Raw genomic sequence first — 26,756 nt, 5'->3', positions numbered from 1 at the left:
ATTGCTTTTCTCATGTACACCCTACCCATCTGATTTGTGTCATTAGGAAAATATAGTTTTAAATATGAAAAAAAAAACAGGCGAATTAGCTTTGCCTTTTCAACATGAAGAGTGATAGGAAAAGAACAAAGAGGCAATATAGTATTACAGAGAGTATGCAAAATATTTTCAAACATAATACCATGACAGCTATTGATGTTACACAAAGATGTGCTATTAAGAGAAAACAAAGGTGAAGCTCTGAACAGAACACAATAAAATAAAGAATCAGAAAAATTAACGCTACTTTGAGAACAAAGCATTGCTGGAGACAGGCACCAAAAAGGCTTGCTTCATAATAAGATAACAACAAAATAAAAAATGAGTAGCCCTGCGTGTAACAAACGGTATGCTGGTAAAAGATGCTACACATATAATAGTATCATTTCGGAATCAAACCTTGAGAAAGTCAAACCTTGCAGGAAAAAAGAAACGGCCCTGCGTTCTTGAGTTTTGAGAACTGATTTTATTCAAAGAGAACACAGTGATTTTTACAAAGACAACTTTTATTTATATTGAGGAGACACTTTGGTAGAGTGCTGGTCTAATCGGAATGGAGCAGACAACAATGGATTTCTCTTGCAGATATGCTGTAGATATAGCAAAAATAACACTCATTTAGTTCCTGTGCTCACCAAAATGAAATGCAGATCCTGTTAAAACCTACGAATAATAAGTCAGTTTCTGATGAGTTACTTATTTCTTAAAACAAGTTTGCGTTTTAAAAAGTGTATTTGTGAACGTGCATGCGTATACGTGTGAATGGGTGCATATAGGAATAATAATAAAAAGTGTGTTATCACTTGCCATCGATGGGGGAAATCTGTTTACTTATATCTTTCCTCTTATTCTTCTATTGCTGCTTCTAAACGTCAACATCAGGTCCTAGAACTAAATTATACGCAAAATAAATGTGCGCGCGTACGTGTGCGTGTATAGTATGCAAAGTTTAGAGAAAGAAAGAAAGATGGAGAGGTAATTACACAAATCAAGGCAACGGATGCATTTTAATTCCTTTTTTTTAAATATAGAGCTGGGAAACGATTTAAGGACTTGCAGCGCATGGAAAGTCAGGACCAAAAAAGTGCTCATCACCCTTTTTGTATAAGAGGATCATTCTCGAACATTGCAACACGAGAGACACTTAAATATAATCTAGCTTATAATCCAACGTAAGCAACCCTTCATCCTTCTGCTTACCTCTCCTGTTTGCGCACCATCGCTCTCGCCATCTCCGAACCGCCTCTGCGAACAGCCAGAGCGCCACCCAAGTGGTTCCTCACTGAAGGCAGATCATGAAAGGCGACTGGCGAGTGGAACGGTTGCCGGAGCATGAAGACAAGCTGTGAAGTAGAACGGGACATGTAGTGCAGTCGGATGTCTTGATCCCTAGCCCTCGCCAGCGGCTCCAGAACCACGACGACCTTCCGCTCCAGACCAATGACGTTGTCACCCACCACCATCCACACCACGTCGGAGCGAGCCGTGGCAAAGTCCTCGATGTCGGTGGTCTCCTTCAGCAGCCGCACTGGAATACCCACTTCTCTCAGCCCCTTCAGCATACCCGAGTCTTCGCCAATACTGGCGAGGTGCAGAATGAATACGTCCTTGTACTGCAAGCTGGGTGGCGAGGTACTGTCACTGGTAGCTGCTAGAGTGGGAGTCTCTGCTGACAGAAACAGAAAGCAAAACTGGCATGCAATAGCTGTTAGAATGCACTCAGGTGCGTAGATGCATATGTAACAGGGAGGGGTGGAGAAGTGGACAGGTGAAGCGGCTGTCCAGGCGCACCACAGAGGAACTGGGTCCTCCATGGTATTGCCAGCCTATTGCTTGACATCTGTGATACTTCTTTTTAGACAGTCCACTATGAATAAGTCACTTTACAGTTGGTCAGTTCCTAAAAGGAGAATACGTATAATGGCCACATGTTAAAGTCCTCAGAGTTCATAAATATTACAAACGAATTACACCGTGTCAGACATGGACGAAGTGTGTGAAAGAAGAGGAAGGCGCGCAAGAGTTCGCTGGACTTTGAAACAGTTTAAATGAGGAGGTTTTGAAGTCGGAGGTGAAAGCTTCGAATGTAGGCACGAAAAGCTTTATCTCTGAGCGGACTAACTTTATTCCGATACTGAGGAACTGTTGTCATGGAGTCTGACTTCATTCTGTGTATGTAGACGTACCTGTTACGCCAAGTTTACGCAGATACAGCCCCAGGTTCCATCCGCAAGCGATACAATCCTCAAACCTGTATGAATGGTCTTGACCCTGGTGACACATGATTTCGACTGATGGGCCATCTGTGAAACTGCGCACTTTACCCGGATCAAATTTCTGGATAAGTTGTCTGTTCTTGGCTTTGGCGACTTCTCTCATCACCACTGGAGGGAAGCGAAGCGGAACATTTAACGGTCCTGTCAGCCAGCCTTGGGGTATATTTCCAAAGTAAACTCTTGTCGCCCAAAGATGAAGCGAAGGAACTTGCGCCAGGAGCCTTTCGCAGAAGCTCTTCAAGTGGTGTGACCTGACACAAATAGCAAGAATGTTGTGGAATATGGAGATCTACTTTGTTTCAATTGAAACACCTATTGTTGTTTCATAAATGGAGAGAGCAGTCATCTACCGAGATTGAATGCATATGCTTTCGAGAAGTTCTGTACTTCTGATACATTACTTGTTGGAAAAAAGTGTTCCTAGAGTGGGTAAGAATTCAGAACAGTGCTTCTTACATTCGCCATATACATATCACGTGACATATCCAACTTACAAATCAACCCGCCCTGGTTCATCTATAACGATGTGCAGTGATCCTCCTCTAGCTTTCTGCAAGAAGTCATCCAAAGCCTTGTCCACTTCGTCACAGAAGAAGTAGTGTACATAGTAGACCTGGCCACACTCAGTTCCTGCACATCGGGCAGTCTGTATCTGCTGCAGCAGCAAGTGATGCAGCATGGTGCAAGTCGCCCGACTCTGGGTACAGGAACTCAGAACGTAGACGTCCTCGCCACGTAGCAGCCATTCTGTGGCAACCAGCAGCAGGAGCACAGTTTTGCCGGTGCCAGGCATTCCGGCGATGAATAGTCTGGGGTATGCCATTCTCAGGTAGTAAGCCTGCTCCGGGACCAGTGTTATCTGAGTATACAACGCCCCTGTCCAAGAAACGGCTTCACCCAGGGTCTTGATACACAGGCGCGGTTCGGATATGCAGGTACAGTCATTGTCGTTGCTGGGCCACAAAATCTACAGCAAACAATACCAAACAGTAAATATTTTAGAAAATCATACGAAAAGAAACCCATTAGTTCGAAAAACTGTGAAGGAAATAGCCCCCTAAATTAAAATCATAGCGAAGGCGTTGGGAATGTTTTAAACTGTAAATTTGAATTTGGTTTTGTCTGTCTCTGTAGTCACTTAACGATGACATAATGCAGGCTGTCATAAGCAATGGTTGGTAATGGGTTGGTGAGAATGTCAACTCATTGGCAGTTTTCTCGTCGCGTTAAAGCAGTGAACTATGTACTTTGTACTTTTGTAAATAAAATTTAATGAAGGCGCACTATACGATTTATTTTACTACATTTAAAGCCTTTAAAACCCTAAAAGTCTTTAGAAAAAATGATCCGTTAACAGTTAATACTTGCCATCGATGGGTTAAATCTGTTTACTTATATTTTTCCTCTTTTTCTTCTATTGCTACTTCTTAACATCACACCCAGGTCCTAGAACTAAATTATACTCAATTAAATTTGCTGTGACGTCGCGTGTTGTGCTCGTGCGTGAAGCAATCCTCGTGCTCACCTCGCCACCAATATTTTATATAAGTCACTGGTCATGTGACAGTCTGTGCCATATCGAGCCACACGTCGCAGCCACCACTGGCAGAGCTCCCTCATCACTCCCTCATTGACATCCCAGTGAGTCTGAGGATCGGACAACTGATCCGAGCAGAGACAGAGGTCACTGATGTCTGCAGGATCCGTTATTCCTAGACATCGACACAGATCCTGGAAAAGAAGCAATAAAAATGATAAATGATAACGATTTGTCTGATATGAAAAGGGCTGCTAAGAATAAAACTTGAAGATTCCTTAAGGATAAAAGGAAAGCGAGCAGACATATGCTTTGCTGATAAATGAGAATTCTGAGTCCAAAATCAATGTCTGTTGAGGAGGTCCAGGGATCTGGGTTTAGCCCCTATGACAAGTGCCACGACTGAACACATGGGATATGAGAGAGAGAAAGAGTGAGAAAAAGAGAGCACGATGATTCAAGAAGGGAGTATGGATGGACAGAAAAACAAACAGTAATAAACATGTTTTATTCGAGAAGATACACGAATGATGTAGTCTTGAATATCCGGACAAAGACTCAAAGTACGTTCACCGCCATCTCAACAAAGGACACGGGAAGCTTTCTATCATCACCTGTGCTACTTGCTGGTCGCCAGCGATGACCTGTTGCACCTGGCGAGCAGTGAGGTTGGGGACGGCGATGGTCCTGGTGATGCGCGGGCAACTGGGGAGGTCCGACACCAGGTGCGACAACATGGCCGCCGCTTTTTCCAGCTGCGACGCGGCCTGCTTCAGCTTCTTCCTGATCTGCGTGGCGAAGTCCTGCGGTGATGCTGCAGGGTCAGTGACCCTGTCTCCAGTGGCCTTGATCTCGAAGACAATGAAGCCGTAGAGCCGGTGAATGAGGAGCACATCAAAGTCTCCCTTTCTCCAAGCCTTGGGATAAGTAGAGGGGAGTGTGGAGGCGACGGGCAGCTGTGCAGCTGCGGCGGAGTAGTTGGGGTCGCCGATGTAGTCCCAGAACTGCAGCTCGCTCAGACACACCATGACTTCGCCGGTCTTTTCTGACATTTTCTTCAGGCAGTGCAGCACCCGCTCCACCGCCGCGTCCCCTCTGACGTAGCAGTCCGGGACGGGCGGAGGCTGCGCTGTTGCACCCTGGGTGCCTGATGCCACAGTAACGGCAGTGAGAGGGCGAGGCTGACAAGCCACACGGTCTTCCCCAGGGTTCGTCAGGATGAGAACCTGGTGTCCGGCGATCATCTCGCATATCATCGGAACGCGGTTCATATAGACGGGAGGAAGGAAGTAGGTGCGAGAGTCGAGTTCAGGGAACGAAGCTTCAACCCAGTTTTCCCAGAAACTTTGAGTCTGCGAGAGGATACTTCCCTGCAACAAGAATTTCTTGGATTATCTTTGATGTTTCTTGATTACATTCTTCCATAGAACAACCACCTGGCCTCTGTATGATAAAAGAATTCCTTTTTATCTTCCACACAAACAAAATTATAAGCAAATTGTTGCTCGGTTCTCTGGTAATGTGTTCTTGTCATATGCGTTAGTTTCGTTTTTTTCTTAAGCTATTCTTCCCATTTTCATTGGGTTTCTTTTTCTTATGTAATTTACTCTTGTATTCAACAACAACAACAACAACAACAACAACAACAACAACAACAACAACAACAACAACAACAACAGAGAGCTTAATTCGACCATAAAAGGCAGACTCAAAGAGCTAATAATAATAATAGTAATAATTATTATTTATTGAACGCTTTACCCGCTTAATGCCCTTTACAAAATCAAACATACAAGAATGATAATCAGAGCGTAATATTGTAAAGCTTTTGACGAATAACAACACAATTTTAGTAAATTTCCTCATCATAACTATCCTGTTCCCCTCCAGAAAGGAGTGAATACAAAAACTATAAATTCAGAATACGGTTGTCGTGTTTTACATTTATACACATGTGTTTTAGCCGCTCGTGGTTTAAGCAGACCAACCTGTGCGCCTGTTTTCTGGCAAATAAGTCTGGCTGCCACCTCGATCTGGGAACGAGAGCCGCGAAGGACGACAATCTTCGTGCCGGGAACAGGTGAGGGACTGGGGTCAAAGTGTACATCAGCACCGGACTTCCTCTCGATCTCGTTCAGTTTCCTTCGATTTTCTGTTGAATTGAATTGATTTATTGAAGAGGCTTTTAGCCCTTTTTTAAAACAGTACCCGATACAATATGAAAAAATGCTACAGAATATACATCATAGATACACAAACAAAATTTCGCACTCCGAATGCTTCATAGATGTAATTTTATAACTATATACTTGTTAACTACATACTTGTTAGCATTTTTGAGCACGGATCAATGAAAAGCAGATGGACATTGGTAAAATGTTTGGCTATATATTTCTTTCTCACTTCACTGTATGTTGGACATAATAACATCTGTATTTTGACTCTATAACACCTGGTCATTAGCATTGTCCCTTAGGTTGATAACAAAACGCAGTCGATGTGAAATGTGAAACACTGAGTCGAAAATGTACCAGAACATTACGAACCCCTATGTGTTGAACATCGTTCAGATATGTACATAAAGAACAAGATTTAAATGTTCGATGAAGTGAAAAACTATCTACAACTGAAGCTTCCGTACCAATTCTACGCCAGTCTTGATGCCAATTATCTATAAGACTTTGTTTAAACACTCAGGATGAAGAGCAACAGGCAGCGCCTACCTGGACCGGTGAGAAGGTCAGCTTGTGCCCCCGACAGTGCTTGTAGAAAAACCTCCCGACTGCTGCCTCCCCTTTGATGTCCCTGCGGTGACGGTCCAGGACTTGGTCCATGTGACGTGCCTCGGCCCCTGGCCTGTAGGGTTGGACAAGAAACACAGCAGGGATTTGGTAACAGGGTACAACAGTCAGTCGTCATCACTCGGGTGAACAGCAATTTTCTAATCGTTAATTATCGCGTAGCAGTCATCGAGGCCGCTTACATTTAATGACTGGCCCACGTGACCCCTGACCTATGAAAGACGTGTCGTGGATGGCCGGACATGATGGACAGCTGCTGGACCTCCGGGTTTCTCTCGCTGAAGGCATCGGCTGAGTATGCTCTTGTCAAGTCATGAAATCAGTCACCCTTTTTAAAAATACAAATCAGAACTTTATTTTCTGTAAAACAGTGTCAAGGCACGGGTGGTGCAACACACACAATCACGACAGACAAGTGCGCGTTCTATCAACACACAACAGAATGATTGCCTGTGGCTGCCTACATCATGTTCACTTCGTTGTGGCTGACTTTACGGCGTACAACACACACACACACACATACATAAATATATATACCGGCATATATCAACACGCAGTTCTGACTCTTCAAAATATCAGTCGTCCATAACGATTCTCACCATTCGGCGTCCTACTATCTTAGGGTTGTCGCCCTCCGCATCTCCAGCCACTAGAATCCAGATAACACAAACGACACTTATAATCCCAGTGAATCGGTTGATCCTTCCCCGAGGTGAGGGGAGGAAGAAAGAAACTCTTTGGTCACTCTGCATAATTCAGCGACTGACGACACTAGAAGGTCGTACACAACACTGGCCAGTGTGTCGGTGAGACGGTTTCCGGGGTCACATCGGAGTACTCCACGGTGACGTCACGGGGTAGACGGACACTACCCTGCTCTACTATGTAATCTCAACTAGGAACATTTACTAGTCGTGACTTTTCACGTCTTTTTCCTTCACTTTGCTGGGTCTGAGTAAATTTTCTACCCTATTTTCGCCAAAAATCTACTGCTGAACAGGGTCCACCAAATATTTCGTATCACAGTTAACCCTTTCCCCTCTGACATTCTCATCCATTCTCCCATACATTCTATCTACACTTGCAGTCCAAAAGTCGCGAAGGCATTAAAATAATCAGATCACGGAGGCACGGACTGGTCCGTGACAAACAGTAAGGATGCCATTATAATCGTTAATTTATGATGCATGTTCAGTCCAGAGGAACAGTTGATTATTTCAAGGAGCAGTTCAATGAAAAAATATGACTATCTGTTACAAGAAAACAAATAACAACAACTATCAGAATTGAACCACCATAAACATCCAGTGGTAGAGACCATTGTGGAAGCAAAATCTAAATAAAAAAAATTAAGAATACCTAAAGAGTTTAGCGGTGGAGTAGACTGACACTATGTACAGTAAGTATAGGTCATTACAGGTAGTCCTCGACTTACGACGGGGATCCGTTCTTACGCGGCGTCGTAAACCGAATTTCGACGTAAGTCGGATCATCCATTCATACTGCAAACACTTAGCCTATCCAAACACCTATCCTAACACAGTACCCTACATAATTATCAATAAACATAAGTACAGTAAAATATTGTAGTACAGTACGTTTAATAATGAAATACTGTACTGTAAGAGCTGTAACAGTAATAAACAGTGTACAGTACTGTAATAAACAAAGATAACAATTCCAAAAGGAGAACAGGCTTGCTTATTGGGAGGAAGCTGCAGAAGGCGCTGGAGATACTGGGGCAGCTGAGTCAAGAGGTAGCTGAGGTAGAGGATACAGGTACAGGATCTGTTGCAGGCCTCTCTACCTTCTTGAAGTACTGCTGCAGTTTAGTTTTGAAGGCGAACATCTTCTTCTCCTCCAAGATCTCCTTGTAACACCTAAGGGAATCCATGACTCCTCTGCCAACCCTAGTGTACCTTTCCATGTTGTGATCCTCAGCCTCAAACCTTGACAACCCTTCCTGTATCAGGGCAAAACCTGCTGCCAAGCCTTGCCTTGTAAATCTCTTAGGTTCTGGGGTTGGTATGTCTTCCTCTTCCTATCATCTGCTTCTCCAGTTGAATAAGGTCCTCAGCAGATAACTCCTCTCCATGAGATGCCAGTAGCTCTGTGACATCATCCTCCTCCACCTCCAGATTCATTGTCTTACTCATATCAACACGTTCTTTATGACGCTAGTCACTGTCTCTTGGACCTCTGTGACATCATTCACAAACTGAGGATAGTTTTTCCACACACCATTCATACTGGTCTGCTTAACCTCATCCAAGGAATCAGCAATGTTATTCACAGCATCAAGGATGTATGTTTCCAAAAGTCCTTTAGAGTCAAGTCCTTATTCTTTTCAGTTGCTGCTAAAGCATTACCAATGACCCTTCGGAGGTAGTAGGCCTTGAATGTAGCATGACTCCTGGTCCATAGGCTGTATTAGGGCAGTGGTATTAGGTGGAAGGTAAACCACCTTGACATTAGGGTTAAAGTCATCCAGATGGGCAGGGTGTCCAGGGACATTGTCCAGAATTAGCGACACCTTAAAAGGGAGGTACCTTGGAGGTACAATAAGCTTCACGTCTGGCACAAAATGGTTGGTGAAAGTATCAACACTGCAAGTGTCACCCATGCCTTCCTATAAGACTTCCAGATGATTGGTAGTTGACCATTTGAAATGCATTGAGTGCCTTGGATTCTCAGCCTGATACACCAGCATGGGCTTTAGTTTGTAGTCGCCAGCAGCATTGCCCCCAAAAAGCAAAGTCAGTCACTCCTTGCCAACTTTATGACCTGGTGCTGATTTCTATCATGAGTGTCGTAACCGCGAAACGACGTAACTCGAGACCGTCGTAACCCGAGGACTACCTGTACGTCAAACCAGTCATCATTACGGGTTACCTACGAACACTTAATACAAATAAAGTAAATAATCTAACGGTTGACATACAAGCGATTCCTTTTCCTCCCTTCTTGCCAGTTTGGAGGTGTTATCAGCCTCGGCTGTCAGAAAGAGATGAAACAAGGGCGTGTACACCTGCCTGTGGTAAAATTGTCGTTGTACAAGCAGTTTATGACACAAGTGTTACGACTGTAGCGGTAACTTGGCTCGTTTAAAGATCTGAAAATCTGCGGTGTCACACTTTCCTGTACAAAGTCACTTCAGTCATCCGTTGAACAGAAGATAGAACACGTATACAGCGGCTCACACTGTAATATTTCTCAGTATTATTTCAATGTTCAACAACTCAACGTTATAACCACGTAATCAGCGGACTGCCACACAGGCTACTCTACATTCTCTACTTCCAACTCACACAAGAGTACTATTAAAACTTACAGTACTAAAAAACTCAGAAAAATAGAATAACGACCACTAGGTCTACCCAGCTTTTTATAGATCCCTTCTAAAATGCTAAAAATACAAAATAAAAAAAAATATTAAAAAAATATATATAAAAAATTAAGACGCAGTGCGCCCTGACCTTGACATCGCCACTTCCGCCAAGGCCCCGTCAAACTAAAAATACTCAATTTCGTAACAACAAGCACCTGTCTGTTTAACTTTTGGACAGAGGACAACCAAACGTCCCACCCTTTATGATGTCACAATGGGGGAGGGGGACAATTAACGCCCATTGTGGGAAAGGATCAGTAACAAGCTAAACACAAATTATCCTACCTTGCGAAGTGCGATTTGAGGATCACTGCACGCCCTCCAGCTCTGTCGGGTACACACTGCTGTACAGATGACACCTGGTTTGCAAGTGGCAACACTGTGCAAGTGTGCGGGAGTGAAGGTATACCGGGTGGCAGGTTTGATTGGAGATAACAGCAAACTTTCGGGTGGGTAGAGTGGCAGTATCTCACACACACACACACAGAGGAGATTAGAGAGAAAAGGTTGAGGAAAATAGCAAGCAAAAAGAGAGAGCGGGTATGGGGGTGTAGAGAGAGAGCGTCACTGGCACCCCCCCCCTCCCAATACCCGGAACGTGGCGCCGAGTTGTCAGCCCGTTACGTTAGATTTCAAGTCTGTTTGTCTACACATACGCCGCAATGAATGCGCCCAATTCAAGAGCTCGGAAGTAGACAAATCGCAGAGAAACGACTTAGCAGCAGAACGCAACGCGACAAAGCAAGTACTTATATTTATCTAGTGACACTTTCATGTTGACAATTTTAGCACGCGCTTGCAGAAGACTATCCCGTTTGCGCCTGGGTTTTGCAAATATCTGTCTTCTTGTATTCCTGAAGGGAATAGGCCTTAATTCTAAGCGTAAACAGACCTGAAGGCTGGATTATGTCACTAAAGTCACATACACAACTACACGAATCCACAAGACAACTGCCGCTGATACATTTGTCAGTTATTGTTAAAGACACACTTAAGTCAATCCGTGCAGAAAGTCAAAGAATTTATTGTCAGTAATATAACACATTAACGAGAAGCCGGAAAACTCTTACTGAGCTCGTGTCGCAGGACGATTATGGAGATAGCACGGGCGTCACTTCATCAAAATTATGGCTGCACGGGGTCTTAGAATAATTTGGAACGTCTGCTGGATGTGCTTGGAGCTACAGATTTGTCTTCCTGCTTGTTTGCTGTGTGGACTGCGGAATGTGGTTTATGCTGTATGTACTGTATTATAGTATTTTTTCTGTATATACTACATGTACCATATGTACTCGCTACCTTTGGCGTGAAGTACAACCTACGCCACACATGACTTCCTCTTGACGTCCGGACTCCTTCAACCCCAAGTATCTCCCTTCTTTCGTTGCTCGAAATGAGCTCTGAAACGCAACAAGTTAGGAAAGGAACATGAAGAGTGCAGCAATGCAAGAATAAAGAAGTATCATTTTGCTATATTGAATCCATGCACATCAATTACTCCTTAAGCTTGACTCAGATAAAGCAGAAGATGGAAAGTTGACAATAACATCACAACTGAAAAAGTTCGCGGAAAAAAATATCTGAGCGATGATAGCCCTGCTAGTGCCTTCGGCGACTAACAATAAACGCGTCAAATGTTTGGTTGTTTGATACGAAATATTTTATTTCTTTGCAAAGGAAAAGGTTATAAAAGCAGACAAGAAACTGGAGTACAAAATTTGTGTATGCATATCTATGTGTTTTATGTGTGTGAAAGAGAAAGAGTGAGAGGCTACAACGACTGAGTACTGCCAGATGTGGGACCGAGAAGAAATCATGTTGATGCAGCTAGTGGGAGACAATTACAAGCTGTGCTGTACACCGTGACATGGCATGAAATCGGTCTTGTCCCAGGCACACGACCACCTTTCTCTCCAGGCCGCGAACACGAGCTCCATCAGCAACCCACACGACGTTCTGACTGGCAGTGGCCACATCAATTTCATCACTCTCAGTCTTCATCACCTTCACTGGAATTCCAGCGTCTATTATCTTCATCACTACCGTTGCCTTGTCATTAAAGGCACCCCAGAACAACACCAGTACATCCTTATATTGCAGGGAGGGTGGGGCTGTGTCGTTGCTATTGGAAGCTGCAACATTAAAGTCAATGCATTAAGCCATTGGTCAGAGACGCGGCAAGCACACAGTCATTCAGGGTTAGATGACAGTTTAGAAGATCAGTGCAATCCACACTTTTCACTTTGGTTCCTATTGCTTAATATTTATTAATCCTGAAAAATTATAATTTTTCTTATTTCATATGCGGTGAAGGGCATTGCATTGGACTCGCGAATTTACTCACCCTGAGCACCCAAACGGAGACTTTTCAGGAAGCTGACCACCTTCTGGCCGCACAGCTCGCAGTCACGATCGGCACTCTCTGTGTGGCCATGACCTTGGTGACGTATCCACCTGACGGAGGGGCCTTGGGTATGGTCGGGTACAGCCCGCTGACTGTAAGGCAAAACGTCGCAGTTGGATCCGATTCTCCTGTCCTTAGCCACTTCTCTCACCACAGCTGGTGGAGAGCGGAGAGGTCTAGTTAAAGATTTTTCTTGCCAGGCAGGAGGTACACGTCCGTGATAAAAACTTGCCACCCAGAGATGGAGATCAGGCACTTGTCTAAGCAGTTTGTCACAGAAATGTTTGAAGTGCTCCAATTCATTCCTGTTAGACATGTTAATGTTCCAGAGGCCAGCGTAACATTTGTACCGACATCCCTCAAATATTTATAAAATTACACATAACATCTAGATGTAACTGAAGATTATCTTTTAGGTGCAGCTAAAAAAATAAATACTTTTCTTCATGTTGAATAGAACTTCAACCAATACTTGTTTTTATCTCAGCTTTATAAACTGCAAAATATTGTGCTACAGACTTTTGATATACATGTGTAAATGTAAAAATATACTACAAAGTTCTGATACACATATATACATGTACTACAAACTTCCTATGCACGTGTATAAATGCACTAATATTTCCCACATACACGTTTATAAGTAATATAAACTTCCGATACAGATATATAAACGCATGTCGACCGCTCACTGTAAAACTTACTTGTCGTCATACCCTACTTCATCAGCGATGACATACAAGGGTCCATCTCCAGCCTCCTTTGTCATCTCCATCACCGCCCGTTCTGTATCCTTCCCGTTAATAAAATCATACTGTTTGTAGAGAACCCGGCCGAGTGGCACCTCGCTGTTTCCTCGCGTTTGCTGCAGAAGGTGGTACAGCATGTTGCACGCTGAGCGACTTCGAGGCCAAGTACTCAAAACATGGACATCGTTGCCATTTACTTGCCACTCCATAGCCATCAGTTGCAGCACCACGGTTTTACCTGTGCCAGGCGGTCCGGTAAGGAAAACCCTAGGAGGCGCCAAGTTGAGCAACTCAACTTGTTCCGGGAACAATGTTATCTGAGCATAGCAATCCCCTGTGAACCACACGGCCTCACTCAGGGTCTTGATACACATGCGTGGAGAAGACGTGCATGCTACATGCACTGTTGTCGCTGGACCACAGAAATCTAGAACATGTAAACATGTCCTCTCAACCAATGCTGTATTTATATATAACAAATTTATATGAATGTAACAATTAATATTTTTGACAGATCGAGTTTTTCAAGTTAATGGTTGTTTCCATTTATTCTTTTAGCTTTATTAACAACAGAAGCAACAACAACTACTACTATGAAAATAAATCTCTCTGTTTTTTTCGCTTAAAAATTGTTGTAAAAATTTCTCTAGAATGTACTTTTACGAGACAAATTCCTCTCTAAATTTAATGTTGCTGTCAATGAATCTAGAAAATAAAATCTCGAAAAATGTCCTGGATGAAGTGATGAAGTATGTCTGATTTTTGAATTTACCTGGCAAAAAGTGTCTTGTACAGCTCGCTGGTCATGTGACCGTCAGGCCCAGGTTTAGTCACACGTCGTTGCCACCAGTCTGTGAGTTGCCCCAGTCTTTCGTTCCTGACTTCTTCTGGGGTCCTGAGGTCAAACATCTGATCAGAGAAGAGGCACAGGCCAGTGACATCATCAGGCAAAGTGGCGTCCAGACACTTTCGAAGGTCCTGAAAAAAAATGAATACATGCTACATGCAATTCAAAGCAAATATCCATTGAAAGATTTAATAATAATTTTCAGCACGTGTCAATTTATACATTTTTCATTCTAAACATATGAAAAATTTGTAAACTTTTAAGTCATTTGAATGACTTTTCTATACAGAAAGGGATTTATTTAGTTAAGACCTTTAGCAGGCGTATTTCTAAACATTTATCTAAAGCATTCTAGACGAATCTCTAAGACTAAGAGCAGGATTAACAGTCCTGAGCTTTGGCCTAAGGGGCATTTTTTTTTTAGTACAGTATACCTTCAGTCCCCTTCAACATTTTCCCTGTCTATAACGAGCCAGCGCAAAGTGATGCACACAGTTTCTTATTGTCAAAATAACTGCGACTGTCTACTTTTTCGTGTCCTTACCTCTGTGTATATTAATACTTTGATCCTGGGATGAATCGGAACCAAATGTTGTAGGCCACATACTTAACAAGGATTACCTCAACGTCTGTTACAATTACCTCTTTCAGGAGGGTGTCGCCAGCGATAGACCGTTGAACCTCACAAGAAGCCAGGTTAGGAAAAATCATTGTCTTGGTGATGCGCAGGCCGGGAGCGATGTCCGAGACGACATGTGACAACACCGCCTGCGCCTTGTTTAACTGAGATATGACCTGTCGGAGTTTCTCTCTAATGCGGCCATCCACATCCTGCTGGTTGATGTGGGTGATGTTAAACGCCTTCACTTCACACACGATGAGGCCATAGAGCTTGTGAATGATGAGTACGTCGAAGTCCCCCTTTCTCATGGAGTATGGAACTGACTGGTCTAGCGGGGTCGGGAAACAGTTCAGCTGCAGCAGCGTACGATTCCTGCCCCAGGTAATTCCCAAACATAAGCTGAGTAAGTGCTACCTGAGTGTCACCATTGTGGTCAGCCAACGCCTGTAGACAGACAAATACCCGCTGCATGGCGTCGTCGTCTCTGGCATCGCTATCCTGAATAGGCTGGGCAGAGTGACCCGGACTTACAGCAGACTGGCCAGACAGGCATGTATCTGGCTGAAGGACACGAACCTCCTGACTACAAGTCAAACATGTGACCATCGGCACGCGGTTTACAAAAATAGGCGGCACAAAGTAATGGCGGTTTTCCAGATCAGGAAACGCGATGTCAGCCCATCTTTCCCAGAATTCCTGGGCTTGACGTGGCATCGTGTTCCTGCAACAAATTTATCTTTCATTTCGTTTTTTGCTTTTCTTTAAAAATTAACTTGCTCTTGAAATTATCCCTGACTTAGGAAATAAAAAATTCTGAGCTGATACCATTTTGTGTGTAAGATACACTATAAATTGGTGTCTGTTAACTACTAGAGCAGGGGTGGGCAATAATCTTATCCCACGAATTTGTATCTAGACCGGATGAGAAACTGGGATGGTTCAGAGGGCGATTATTTAACCAGTTTAAATACTACGAGCATGAGACTACAAAGCTTCCGGTTTATTCACATTTCAGATTAACTGCTAAAACGAGGCATGAGACTACAAAGCTTCCGGTTTAGTCACATTCTCCATTATGACTGGTTCGGACGCCAATACTATACTACTCATATATCTGTTCCCGAAAGTTAGGGGAGGATAATGAGTTATCCGTAAAAGGTGTTTCGAGACAGTTGCATTTAAAGAAAACGTTGCTTTTTGTTTTAGAGAGAAGTCATTTAAATAGAAACATGTGGGAAAAAAACCTAGTGTAGTGTTGTTGCACCTTGCACTTTTTCATACCATCTTTTCCCATTTATTATTTTTACAGTGACGAATTAGTGTTGGTGCCTCATCTTGAATATTTTGTGTGTAAGGCCGTACCTACCTTATTACCAGTCTTTTGACTGACCAGACTGATTGCTGCCTGGATCTCAGATGAATCTCCGCGGACTAGAAGTATTTTCATTCCTGGTACAGGTGACGGGCTAGCATCAAACTGGAGATCGGCTCCTGTCTGGTTCGTTATAGTCTGGATGCTGTTTTCTACGGAAAAAATAACAAGACAAAACATGTAAATCTGGATGGTGTGTCTGCCAAATGTATCCGATGGCTATTTATGAAACACTCACTGTCAGAACTTCATCAGTCATCAACAATCATCGTCAATAACCTCTATCATAGTACTTGTAACCACCGTCCTCTTTTTGGCTGCTCTGATCTTGTGACTATGCCAGTTCTAATCCCACCTACTAGTTCAATGTAAAAATGAAAATAATTACGAACTTTTGGTCTTTGTTTGAATGGAGTGTTTTTGTTCTATCTGCTATCAGGAGACATGTTAAAGCTAGCAATATGATGTCCCGCTTAGAGGCCTATTAATTAACCAGCGGACTACGAGGTTCAAGTGCTAACGCTTACGATAAAAACGAAACTATGTATGTTCTACACTCCGCAGGAGCAGCTCTGCTCTGGAACCTTGTCAACGCGATGTGACTCTCCCGACCTCTTTCCAGAAAACTGGTAAGTCTGCAGAAAGTTGGTTTTAGTCTAGCTGTTTTGGAGGATGTTAGCGTCTATCCTCAGACTGAAGTTGTACTGGTTGTCACGATATTTAGTCTATTAGTACGGCAGTGCTTTCCGCGAGATGACCATCGCTGTCTTCGATGATCGACATCTTGTGATGACCTGTCTTGGTGAGGGTCTTCAGTAGGAGTTTTGTCACCTTTTTTGTAATTCTCTCATCTGTGGTCCGGCACTGATCACCAATAAAGTTCTTAGCTGCTTTCATCTCCTTCCTGAGGTCGCAATTCACTTTTTTGTGTTTGGAAGCTGCCTCGGGTTCGCCTTTTCTTTCTTTCTTCAATGTCGTCCTAAGGATGTTTTTTCTTCCTTTGTCGTCTTAACACTTCCTGGTCTGTTGACAATAACACCTCTATATTCTAGATCAACAGTTCGTGTTAAAAAATCAAAATATAAAAATGTCTGTAGGAAGTACATACTGCGCGATGTGACAGTACCCTATGCCGCTTCCATTCCACACACAACGCAACGAACGTGGTAAACAAAAGCAACTACACGGTAGCAAAACAAGCATTGTTTATCCTTATTGTGTATATCTGGCTTAATTTTGCACCTGCAGTTTAAACTACCTGTAGAGGTAAGAAGAGCTGCTGCTTCGTCGGTGATTGCATGCTGGTAAACTTTGAGACGGCCTCCTTCCGCACGGACATTTTCACTTTGACTGCCTGGACAGGTCTTGCGCTTGAGCTTCATCTTGAACGAGAAAGACGGGACAGTCTTAAAGTATATGCCAGTTCTAAACGATGGAAACTATTACAGTAATCGTTACAAATTAATACAGACTACAAATATCAAAAGCAGTACTGTAGGCTTGTACTGTATCTCGTATGTACCGCCCCCCACCATCCTGCTACTGCTGCTACAAATTTTGATGCCATTACCCTTTCTCTTGCTTCTAATCCTGCTCACATTTTATGGGAATTTAATCCCAATTAATATTTTTTTTCTTCCCGTTGTCGGCATGAAACATTCTATAACTGTATTTGTCTCTCATTCAAATGTAACTACATATACTATCACACTCACATGCAGACGTGTAGATAACGTTTGATATTTAAATAGCGGTGTGCGAAAGGGTGAGAACAGAAGCAGTTGGTCAACAGCTGCTTAATTAGTACAACGGAGGCTATTAGTACTGATTAGAATTTTACATTTATCACAAACCTGCTGTTTATGCATTTGTTGGATGTCATTACCTTGTTCAGTGCGGAAGACGGCATTGCTGAACTGTCGTTCGAAAGAGGATGAGGATAACACGTGACAACACCTGTCGCCTACCACCACAAAGTAGTTGCAGCGCGGCGTCTTCTTGCTAAGGTCGATAAGGAACATCAATATAGGAATATGACATATAGGATCAAATATCTGCATTTAGATATATTTAAATAGCTCATGGGAGACCCAAAGTTTCTGAGTCTTGCTCGCTTTCTTTACATAGGCCATGTTCTACAATCTCATATCTAAAACCCACGCCAAGTGACTACACAGCAAGAAGTGAAAATGGCACTAGAAAAAAAACAAACGATTTGAAACTTTGAAACTAGCCCTTCTCTGATGACAGCCACAGTCGTTGTTATGTTTGTACTTTGTGTGAGAATGTTACAAACCATTGATTTCTAATGCCAAGTCATATTTAATAAATTTCAGTCAAATGGATCTGGGTTAATTAAATAAAATATAAGAAAACAAGTTAACTTCACATTGGGGCAGACATCTTTAAAAAAATATTTCCACCTAAACAGAATACAGTTTTTTTTTTTTTTGGCTCTTTCATCAAATTTTAGATGTAAACTTAAAAATAGTTATTTCAGGTCAATAATACATATTTGAACCCAAAAGCTAGCACTACATACACCAGGGAATTAAATCTGTATTTTAATAGTGTGGAAGGTGCCCCTACAGCAAATGGAAAAATATTAATGGGATCTTAACTGGCCAGCAACATGAAGACTAACTTAAAGACTTATACATAAAATTAAGATGGCTTCTGATAAAATTGCTTCACTGCATTATTCCAAGCAAATATCTGTTTACCCACATACTGATTCAGATATCATTATATTCATAATATATACCCTTTCTCATATTTTATTTGTTTCTTGTGTCAGTATGCATACTCTTTAGAAGAGCTTGCAAGGAGTGCTTGTGGAGAAGAGAATACATTTTTGTGAATATTTTTCTGAGGAATGTCATAATATTAGGGGTCAAAGAAGAATGTGAGATTAGCTCAGTGACAAATTTAATTATCCTCTTAACTAAATTTTATATATTTAAAATTTTCACATTTGGTCACAGTTGTTATACTGAATATGCTGAATACACTTTTATAGGCCTTATGTGTGAAGATTCCTTAGAGATATGAATGCTGAGACAAATATATAATCATGAAATAAGGTATAGCTAACATGTCAGACATAATAGCTGATGTTATTACTTAGTATCCAAAGTATCCGTAGAACAGCATTTAGAGTTCTGCAAGTGCTTAGTTCATGTTGATCATGTTTAGGATAGACTGAATGTTAAAGATTGCATATTGTAGCTTTTGCAAGTGAGAATTTATATATCACTGTGCATGGGACAGGTTTTGGTGAATGTATGAGCAAGATTTTGTCAACATTATATCTCAAATAGCTTCCTTAGTTATGTTATATTGGTCATAGCAAGTCTTAAAAAATAGTTTTTGTAAAAGGTTCTTTTCATCTTCAAATGTTTATGGAGCTAGACTGTTTGTGATGTTTAGAATATGTATTCTTTTTTGTACTCTATATTCTGATAAATATGCCATATATATAATTTCAAGTTTGTATTCTTTTTATTTATATTTATTATTTACATGAATTCAGTGCTTCCAGTTCTTTACCAGCACGCGAAACCCATTTACAGGCCTGCTTTCCATGGTAGCAGGATCAGCATTAAAAAAATTCCCTCATAGCTCCTTTAAATATTGTTTGTTTTGTTATCTCTAGTACACTTTGCTCCAGTTTTAAAAATTTACCTTTTTCTGTACTGTGGATTTAAGCGCCATGCATATTTATACTTTTTGTTGATATACTGCTGATTTTCAATGCTACATGCATTATAGCTCTTACAGTGCTGTGAATGAATACAAATGGAGAGATTTCTATTACAATATATATATTTCATATATGCCATCATTTATTGCTGTTTATCTTTTCTGTTTACTGTGATTTTGCTGTTAACTGGGATTTTAGAAAACAGTATTAAAATATGTGATGCAATAATATACTAAAGAACGTGCAGTGTACACTGAGTGTCATAAATGCTTAAAAAAGTAAGGATTATACTGGAGAACAATTAAATATCTTAAGAAAAAATTAATTACAAACAAACAAAAGACAATATGGGCTTACAGGTGGAAAATTATTTTTATACAATATCCTTCCTGGAAATTTTCAAGGTGGTCACACATAGTCATATAATCAAGATAGTACCACAGTAGTCTCTAGCTGCCTGTCTAGCTGTGTGCCCCATGCTGCTTGTGACAAGAGATGCACCTGCACGAGTGTGCCTGTCGTCTGCGAGGTGGTTGCTCGTGTAGACAAGACTGACAGCAGTCAAAAGACACAAAGTCCCAAACACGAGGTGATCAGAGATCACGTACGCGTGCTCGCTTCATCCACTATACATATAATTATAGTAAATATGTATATATTAAATTCATTTAAACTGACGTGAAAACAATAACCTCTGTACATTAGAGGATTGACCAAACCAGAGAGCTTAGATATCTATATCTAAGCTCTCTGACCGAACCACTGACCTGACCTAGTTATCGTCCGTCGTCTGTCGATGTGCTGTTGTTGTACACGTTAATTGCCATCTTGCAGGTTTCACGACATCCCTGCACAAATAAATAAATATTATTGATGCCTGAATCGTTCCTTCTGTGGTCTTTGTCTTCTTCCCTACATGAAGCGCAGTCCTGGCACGTAGATGAGAAAAAGGCGCGAAGATATTTAAAAATCTTCGCCCTCTTTTAGAACCTACTTTATCGGGGTTTCCCGATCTTTTATATATATATATATATTTTTTTTACGATTAATTTCTTCGATTTTTTAATTTTTATCTTTTATTTTTACGCGTAAAAGGGGGCAGAGTGAGAGGGAGGTGTAAGCCTAAGAGGAGCCTCGGATATGGCGGGCTGTCATTGTTACTAATTAATCCTTCTGCGAGGGGCTTTGCACTGCGTAAGTGTTATGTCCAAAATGGCCGAGAAGAAATTCAAACTTATGGTGATTGGTGACATGGCGGTGGGGAAAACATCCTTGTTGTCGAGATTTACAAGAGATTCATTCAGCTTTGGGACTTTTGGTTGTAAGTGCCGTTCTTGAATACAGCGCGATACTGGAAGTACAGACCACAGCAACAAGTTGTCAGTGGGAGAGATTCAGAGAAAGAGTGAAACGAGTGATGTGGCGATTTAGCGACCAGACGCGATTTGCAGTCAGCAAACGTTTGTGTTATTTAAAGTAGTCTTGACCTCTTTTTATCTGTTGTGTACTGTATTTAATTTTTTGTCTTACGTATTAAGAGAAAAAAAAAATGAGCTGCAGAAGTTGAGTGAGTACGACCAGCGGAAACACTTCCTGCTATGGTAACGTTCCTGTTAAACGTTCTTCATAATTTTAAGCATTGCTTAGGCCAGACATCCTGTCCGCCTCCTGTCTCTGATCGGCCCGCCTGCTGGCCCGCCCGCCAGTATATATACTATATATACAGTATTGGGTACAACTGAATTAACTATATTAGTCCGGCCCTCTAAAACCATCCCAATTTTTCATGCGGCCCCTTGGCAAAATTAATTGCCCACCCCTGGCTTAGGCCATTATGTACTCTTGAGAACCCGTGTGTGTGTGAGAGAGAATGAGATGCTTCTTTGTTAGTGTATTATCATCTGGTCATTTGATGAGTAGGATGAGTTACACTTTGTAAAAGATTTGTATAGCGCATACTCACATTCGTAAATCAAGAATGAGACATGCACAGCACACGAGGGACTAAGGAATAAACAACAGGACTGACGATGAATAAAAGACAAATATAGACAAAGCAAAGAGGAACCAAGTAATAAGAACATCGTGATTCTGTAGAGGAATAGGAGTAGGAAAATTGGAATAAGCGGTGGGGGGGGGGGGGAGAGGGACTAGCATTGTGTGGATTTTGTTAGGAGTAATGCTTTACGGAAGAGGTGCATTTTCAGTGCAGATTGGACAGATTCAATTTTAGGTAGGTGGCGAAAATGGAATTGGAGGAAGGGAAGGCTGTGAATGTTCAAAGTACAAAGCACATTGTAAAAAGGTGACGAGCAATCACAAATCGTAAGCTTCGGGGATAATAGTTCATGGTAACTGCAAGTAATTCTCTGGGATAAAAACGTGCACTGATGAAAGCATCGTCTAGTCTGGTACGTCAGGATGATCGAAACATGTAATCCAGAAACAATCCTGAGTAACTGTCTCACAAAGAGGCAGAATATGCAGAACACATAAGAGAAGAATCCGTCACAGGTAATGTTATAAGTACTTTGTTATATGCAAGCATGCATTGCTGGTGAGAGTATGAATAAACATTGTTTAAGGGTATAGTGAGCTGGTAAAATACATGTATATTTTAATCTTCAATTTACCTGGAACCTGCTATCCTATTTGTTGTATTATATAGAGTATTAATGACATATCGTACTGAAAGTTCCAAGGACAGTGACAGAAGGAATGTGCACAAATGTATCAAAGATAAATGTAGAGATTTGTATCAGTAGCAATGATATATAAATCAGTTGTTTCTGTATATAAAAACAGTATAGATATTCCATATTACTGGCAAAGATGTGTAGAGGTTCCAGATAAATGCTAGTGATGCTTGTGCTAAGAAGCTACCAGTGTACATTTTGTGGATAATCTTATTTGTATTTAGTAAATAATACAGGTATGTTCAAACATCAGTTACAAATTACACTAACATGTAACATGGTAATAGAAATTGAATCTTTTTGCTTATTCTTCATCCAGAAAGGCTTAACTGGTTAAACAAATCATAGATCAACAACCTCTTTTTATAGACAGGGGGGAGAATGACACATTGTTGAAAATATTATCTTTCCTTTTTTTTTTAATATTGTCTCTTCTGCAAAGGTCTTTCCTTCGAAATTTATACCACTGAGCTAGATGGCAAGGAGATTAAACTGCAGTTATGGTGAGTTACTGCACCATAAGACAATTTGTATAATTTGTTTTTTACGAAAAGTTTTTGTTACTCTGTAAACTTATTTAACTGCCCATGACTGTGATTCATACTGTAGTTTGTATTAAGCAAACTATTACGTAAGTTGTCTCACAAAAAGCAGTGTTTTAATGTGATTGTAACGGTTTGAATTTTTTTTCAAATGAGATCATTATACTGTTACTACTTCTGTGACTACAGCAGCACTAGTCTTGTCATGCTACATTGCTCTTAAATGGTAACTAACTTGTATTAAGAGGAAGCACATATGACCAACTCTGTTCCCTTTTGTACTTGCACCTCTGTCACATTAATATCATGTTTGGAATGCATTATTTTGTAACAGAGATGCTCAGTAATGTTCTTCACTATCTCAACATTTTAAAAGGAGGATTTCTTTATTGTACACAGGGACTTGCCTGGTAACGAAAGGTTTCAAACCTTGAACAAATCATACTACAGAATTGCTACGGTAAGCCGTGCATACCTAAAGTTCTGGCTTAAAGTACAGAAATGGAAGTGATATATGTGTTATTATTAAAAAATATTAAAAGTAAAGTGTTTCTAAAGCCTTGTGGCAGTGAACTGTAACTGGGTTGATGTGTCTAGGAAATGGCATCTAGAAGGTAGAACTGTCTACCTCCAATACTTCTTGCTATCTCTGAGTGGTTGGGCACGGAAGGAAAAAGAAAGGTTTCTGGTTGCAAGCCAACTGGCAACTTTTGGCTCCAAAATCTAGCACAATAATTACTAGTCACCAGCATTTCAAACCCGTCAGAATTAGTATTTACAGAGCATTCAATAAAGGTTAATCTTGAACCCATTTATTTCATTAGTGGGCCAATGAAGTGTGCATAGTATAAATCAGTCTGGTAACAGGCTGAGGTCTCATATTTGTTTGCTATTCTGTTGGTTGGATTAAGCCAGCTGGAGTTATTCTTTATCTTTAATCATGAGATGAGTAAATTTTTAAGGGTTATGATAATCAACATTCTGTTCATTATATGGTGCTCCTCCTTTGGATGGAGAAGAAAAGGTTTTGCATAAATATATAATTTTGGAAGCTAACAGAAGTAAAAGCATATGACTATATTCTTTTCAGGGAGTTATGCTAGTTTATGACATCACCAATGAGAAGTCCTTTGACAATATCCGAAATTGGATTAGAGACATCAATGAGGTAAGCAACTAGACAGAAAATATTTCTATGAGGAAGACATATAACGGAGAGTTTTAGAAGCATCATTCTGCAGAATTATTCACCACTGTCTTAGAAATTTAAAGTGTCTGGGCTTTTATTAAGAAGAATATGACATGATCTTTAACTAGCACAGTTTTTACTTTTAAAAGTTAAAAAAGAAAAGATATGGCTTGCAGAAGGTAAAGACCAATCATCTTCCAAGCTTTTTAATTACTGACTTCCTTTGTGCTCTTGAGACTTTATACAGTAAACTGTGTACAGACTGAGCTGACCTGCAGACACACAGTGTCAAAGATCGTACAATATTCAATCTTTCCTAAAGACAACATTTGTGATTCTGTGGCCACTTTTTGGTGTCTTTTTTGTGATGCTTGGTACATGGTCATTAGACATATGTGCCGAGTGAGTGATAATGGTGTGCTCCCGACTATCATTATATAAACATGTGTGTCCTAAACAGTGCATAACCTGCTTTTTAAGTGGGAGATTCACTTTATAAACCGTCTTTAATTATTAATAAGGTTGTGAAATTTTTAAAAACAATCAAATAGTTTTTTGTCCCGTTTCTTAGACAGATTCAAACTTAGAACCAGACAAGATTTTAGCACAGGTGTGAAAAAAGATTGTCATGTTCCAAGCTTTGTGGTGTCAGTTTCAGATAAGGTTTTGATAGCTTATATGGGATAAGTAAGTTAACTGCTGACAAAAAGACTTTTTTTTTTTTTTTTGAGCATAAATCTGGTTTACAGCAACCTGATTTAAATAAAAATAATAGGCAGAGATTTTAATATTTATCTTTGATTAGTCACATTTGTGCAGATATTTTGAAATAATCTGTACTTCAGTTTGTTTGGTATTTCAGGAGTTTAAACCTTTTGTTAGAGAAAGTAATGGTCCAATTTGTTGTTTCTTCTAATGGAAACACCATCTTGTTGAGTACAGCACTTATAGAGCTGTTTAATTAGCCTTCTATCTTTTATAACCTTTGTTCCTGAAGGTATGAATTTGCTTTAAGGAGCCAACAAATGTTTATTTAAATTTTAGCATGTGCATCCCATATTTATGTTTGTCTCTTTGTACAGCATAATGAAGATGTGAAGAAAATTATTGTAGGAAACATGTGTGATCTGGAGCACCGACGGACAGTCTCAAATGAACAGGGTGAACAGGTACCTTTCTTTCGATTTCTAAAAGCTATCAGTTTTGTGAAATATTTTGCTACCTTTCTATGTACTTTGTAATATTGCTTTTAATGTCTTCATGGTGTGCACTTAAAAATTTATAGTTTTTTTTTTAACATACATAACAGTGAGCTTGTTTTGTAGGTAAATGAAACAGACGAAGCTTGATAGCTTCTCATGAAACAATACATGTATGTCTCATTGGTGTAGTAAAGTATTCAATTATTGTGGGAATAATATTAGTGCCTCTTTTTAGATATAAAGTATTTGTGTTTCATATTTAAATCTGCATTGTTGTGTCTCTAGAAAGTTAACATAATTGCATAACTGCAAAAGTAAATGGAATGAGCAAATTAACTGTAAATTGAAATATAAAAAAATTTCGTTCTCCTGTGGGCAGCTTGCCAAAGAGTACTGCGCTGCTTTCATGGAGACCAGTGCTAAAGACTCGATCAATGTGAAGGAGGCCTTTTTCACACTTGCACGAGACATTGAAGCAAATGTTCCAAAACTGAAGCCTTCTGAGACTTCATATTGTTGCTTAATGTAGAATACAGAAGACAAAAACAGGGTTAATGGAAGTAAAAAAATTTAAAAAGGCTGCTCATTTCTTTCAAATGCCCTGTCTCTGTTTTAGTTCTAGATAAATGCATATTTACCATTTTCTCAATGTCATATAAGCTGCTGCTTTTATTTTGTTCTCAGGCAACACAAAAAACTTCAGCATACACTCATCCAATGCATTGGCAAAATTTACAAGGAAGACAAATTAATTCCATAAAAAATAGTTCTGAAATGAAAAATCAGATACAGGTAGTCGTCGATTTGCGACCGCGTTTAGTTATGACAAAGTGGGTTGTCAGTCGGCCAGGTTAAATTATCATAATTATATTATGCTGGGTAAATAATATTGTAATCATCTATGGTATTAGAGAAACATTTTTCTGCTCATTATTTTATTTTCTTGGCTCATTATTTTTACTTTAAGAGTTGTCCTATTTTATCACCATTCTATGTTCATTAGCATTACAACCACTTTTTTTAGTAGTGTACTATTATATTTACTTTTCTACAAGTTAGTATAAAAATATTTTTTAGTTAATTTTGTAATTGTATTTCTCTGTAAAAATTCTTGTATTTTTATAGTAACGGTTTCTTAAATTTTTTATACAATTTGTAACATATTTCTACACTTCGTACTGTTTCTTATTTTTATGTTTGTCTGGGTTGCCATACCACTTGAAGTATATATCTCTACACATCATACCGTTTTTAATTTTTTTTTTACGTTTGTGTGGTTCAATCAAACAATACTACAGTACAATTAGTTTATTATGTTCGAAACATAAAAAATATAAAACACAGAGTAAAAAAAAAAAAAAACATTTTAGTTTAAAATATATTAATATA

At 40.3% G+C, this 26,756-nt stretch overlaps 3 protein-coding genes across 10 annotated transcripts; 1 reads left to right on the top strand and 2 right to left on the bottom strand.

Moving 5' to 3' along the window:
* Positions 1 to 507: 507 nt before the first annotated feature.
* LOC112558360 lies at positions 508 to 3,173 on the bottom strand. 2 transcript variants are annotated; one of them, XM_025228816.1, is made up of 4 exons: positions 2,810 to 3,173; positions 2,226 to 2,566; positions 1,240 to 1,708; positions 508 to 629 (listed from the first exon to the last, which is right to left on the bottom strand). In XM_025228816.1, exons 1-4 carry the CDS (start codon positions 3,136 to 3,138, stop codon positions 584 to 586), a joined length of 1,185 nt encoding a protein of 394 aa, XP_025084601.1. In that variant the 5' UTR covers positions 3,139 to 3,173; the 3' UTR covers positions 508 to 583. The 2 variants fall into 2 exon arrangements, with proteins under 2 accessions (XP_025084601.1, XP_025084602.1); XM_025228817.1 differs by having other exon boundaries at positions 1,240 to 1,705.
* LOC112558358 lies at positions 3,138 to 20,687 on the bottom strand. 7 transcript variants are annotated; one of them, XM_025228809.1, is made up of 16 exons: positions 20,506 to 20,687; positions 17,921 to 18,036; positions 17,294 to 17,417; positions 16,030 to 16,187; positions 14,684 to 15,384; positions 13,967 to 14,172; positions 13,150 to 13,621; positions 12,386 to 12,750; positions 11,887 to 12,173; positions 10,324 to 11,441; positions 6,877 to 6,978; positions 6,576 to 6,708; positions 5,841 to 6,004; positions 4,467 to 5,222; positions 3,841 to 4,046; positions 3,138 to 3,282 (listed from the first exon to the last, which is right to left on the bottom strand). In XM_025228809.1, exons 11-16 carry the CDS (start codon positions 6,895 to 6,897, stop codon positions 3,171 to 3,173), a joined length of 1,392 nt encoding a protein of 463 aa, XP_025084594.1. In that variant the 5' UTR covers positions 6,898 to 6,978; positions 10,324 to 11,441; positions 11,887 to 12,173; positions 12,386 to 12,750; positions 13,150 to 13,621; positions 13,967 to 14,172; positions 14,684 to 15,384; positions 16,030 to 16,187; positions 17,294 to 17,417; positions 17,921 to 18,036; positions 20,506 to 20,687; the 3' UTR covers positions 3,138 to 3,170. The 7 variants fall into 7 exon arrangements, with proteins under 7 accessions (XP_025084594.1, XP_025084596.1, XP_025084597.1 ...); XM_025228811.1 differs by having other exon boundaries at positions 6,877 to 6,981; positions 10,327 to 11,441; XM_025228812.1 differs by having other exon boundaries at positions 6,877 to 6,977; positions 10,327 to 11,441.
* Positions 20,688 to 20,864: 177 nt separating this feature from the next.
* Positions 20,865 to 26,149, top strand: LOC112558357 (ras-related protein Rab-8A-like). Its single transcript, XM_025228808.1, has 6 exons — positions 20,865 to 21,059; positions 22,877 to 22,937; positions 23,376 to 23,436; positions 24,067 to 24,144; positions 25,248 to 25,334; positions 25,747 to 26,149. The coding sequence occupies exons 1-6, from the start codon at positions 20,942 to 20,944 to the stop codon at positions 25,894 to 25,896; spliced, it is 555 nt and encodes a 184-aa protein (XP_025084593.1). The 5' UTR covers positions 20,865 to 20,941; the 3' UTR covers positions 25,897 to 26,149.
* The last annotated feature ends 607 nt before the right edge of the window (positions 26,150 to 26,756 follow it).

Source organism: Pomacea canaliculata, linkage group LG2, assembly GCF_003073045.1.
Source record: "Pomacea canaliculata isolate SZHN2017 linkage group LG2, ASM307304v1, whole genome shotgun sequence".
Lineage (NCBI taxonomy): Eukaryota > Metazoa > Mollusca > Gastropoda > Architaenioglossa > Ampullariidae > Pomacea > Pomacea canaliculata.
The sequence above is the reverse complement of the archived record's forward strand: the minus strand, read 5'-3'. Positions and strand labels throughout refer to the sequence as shown.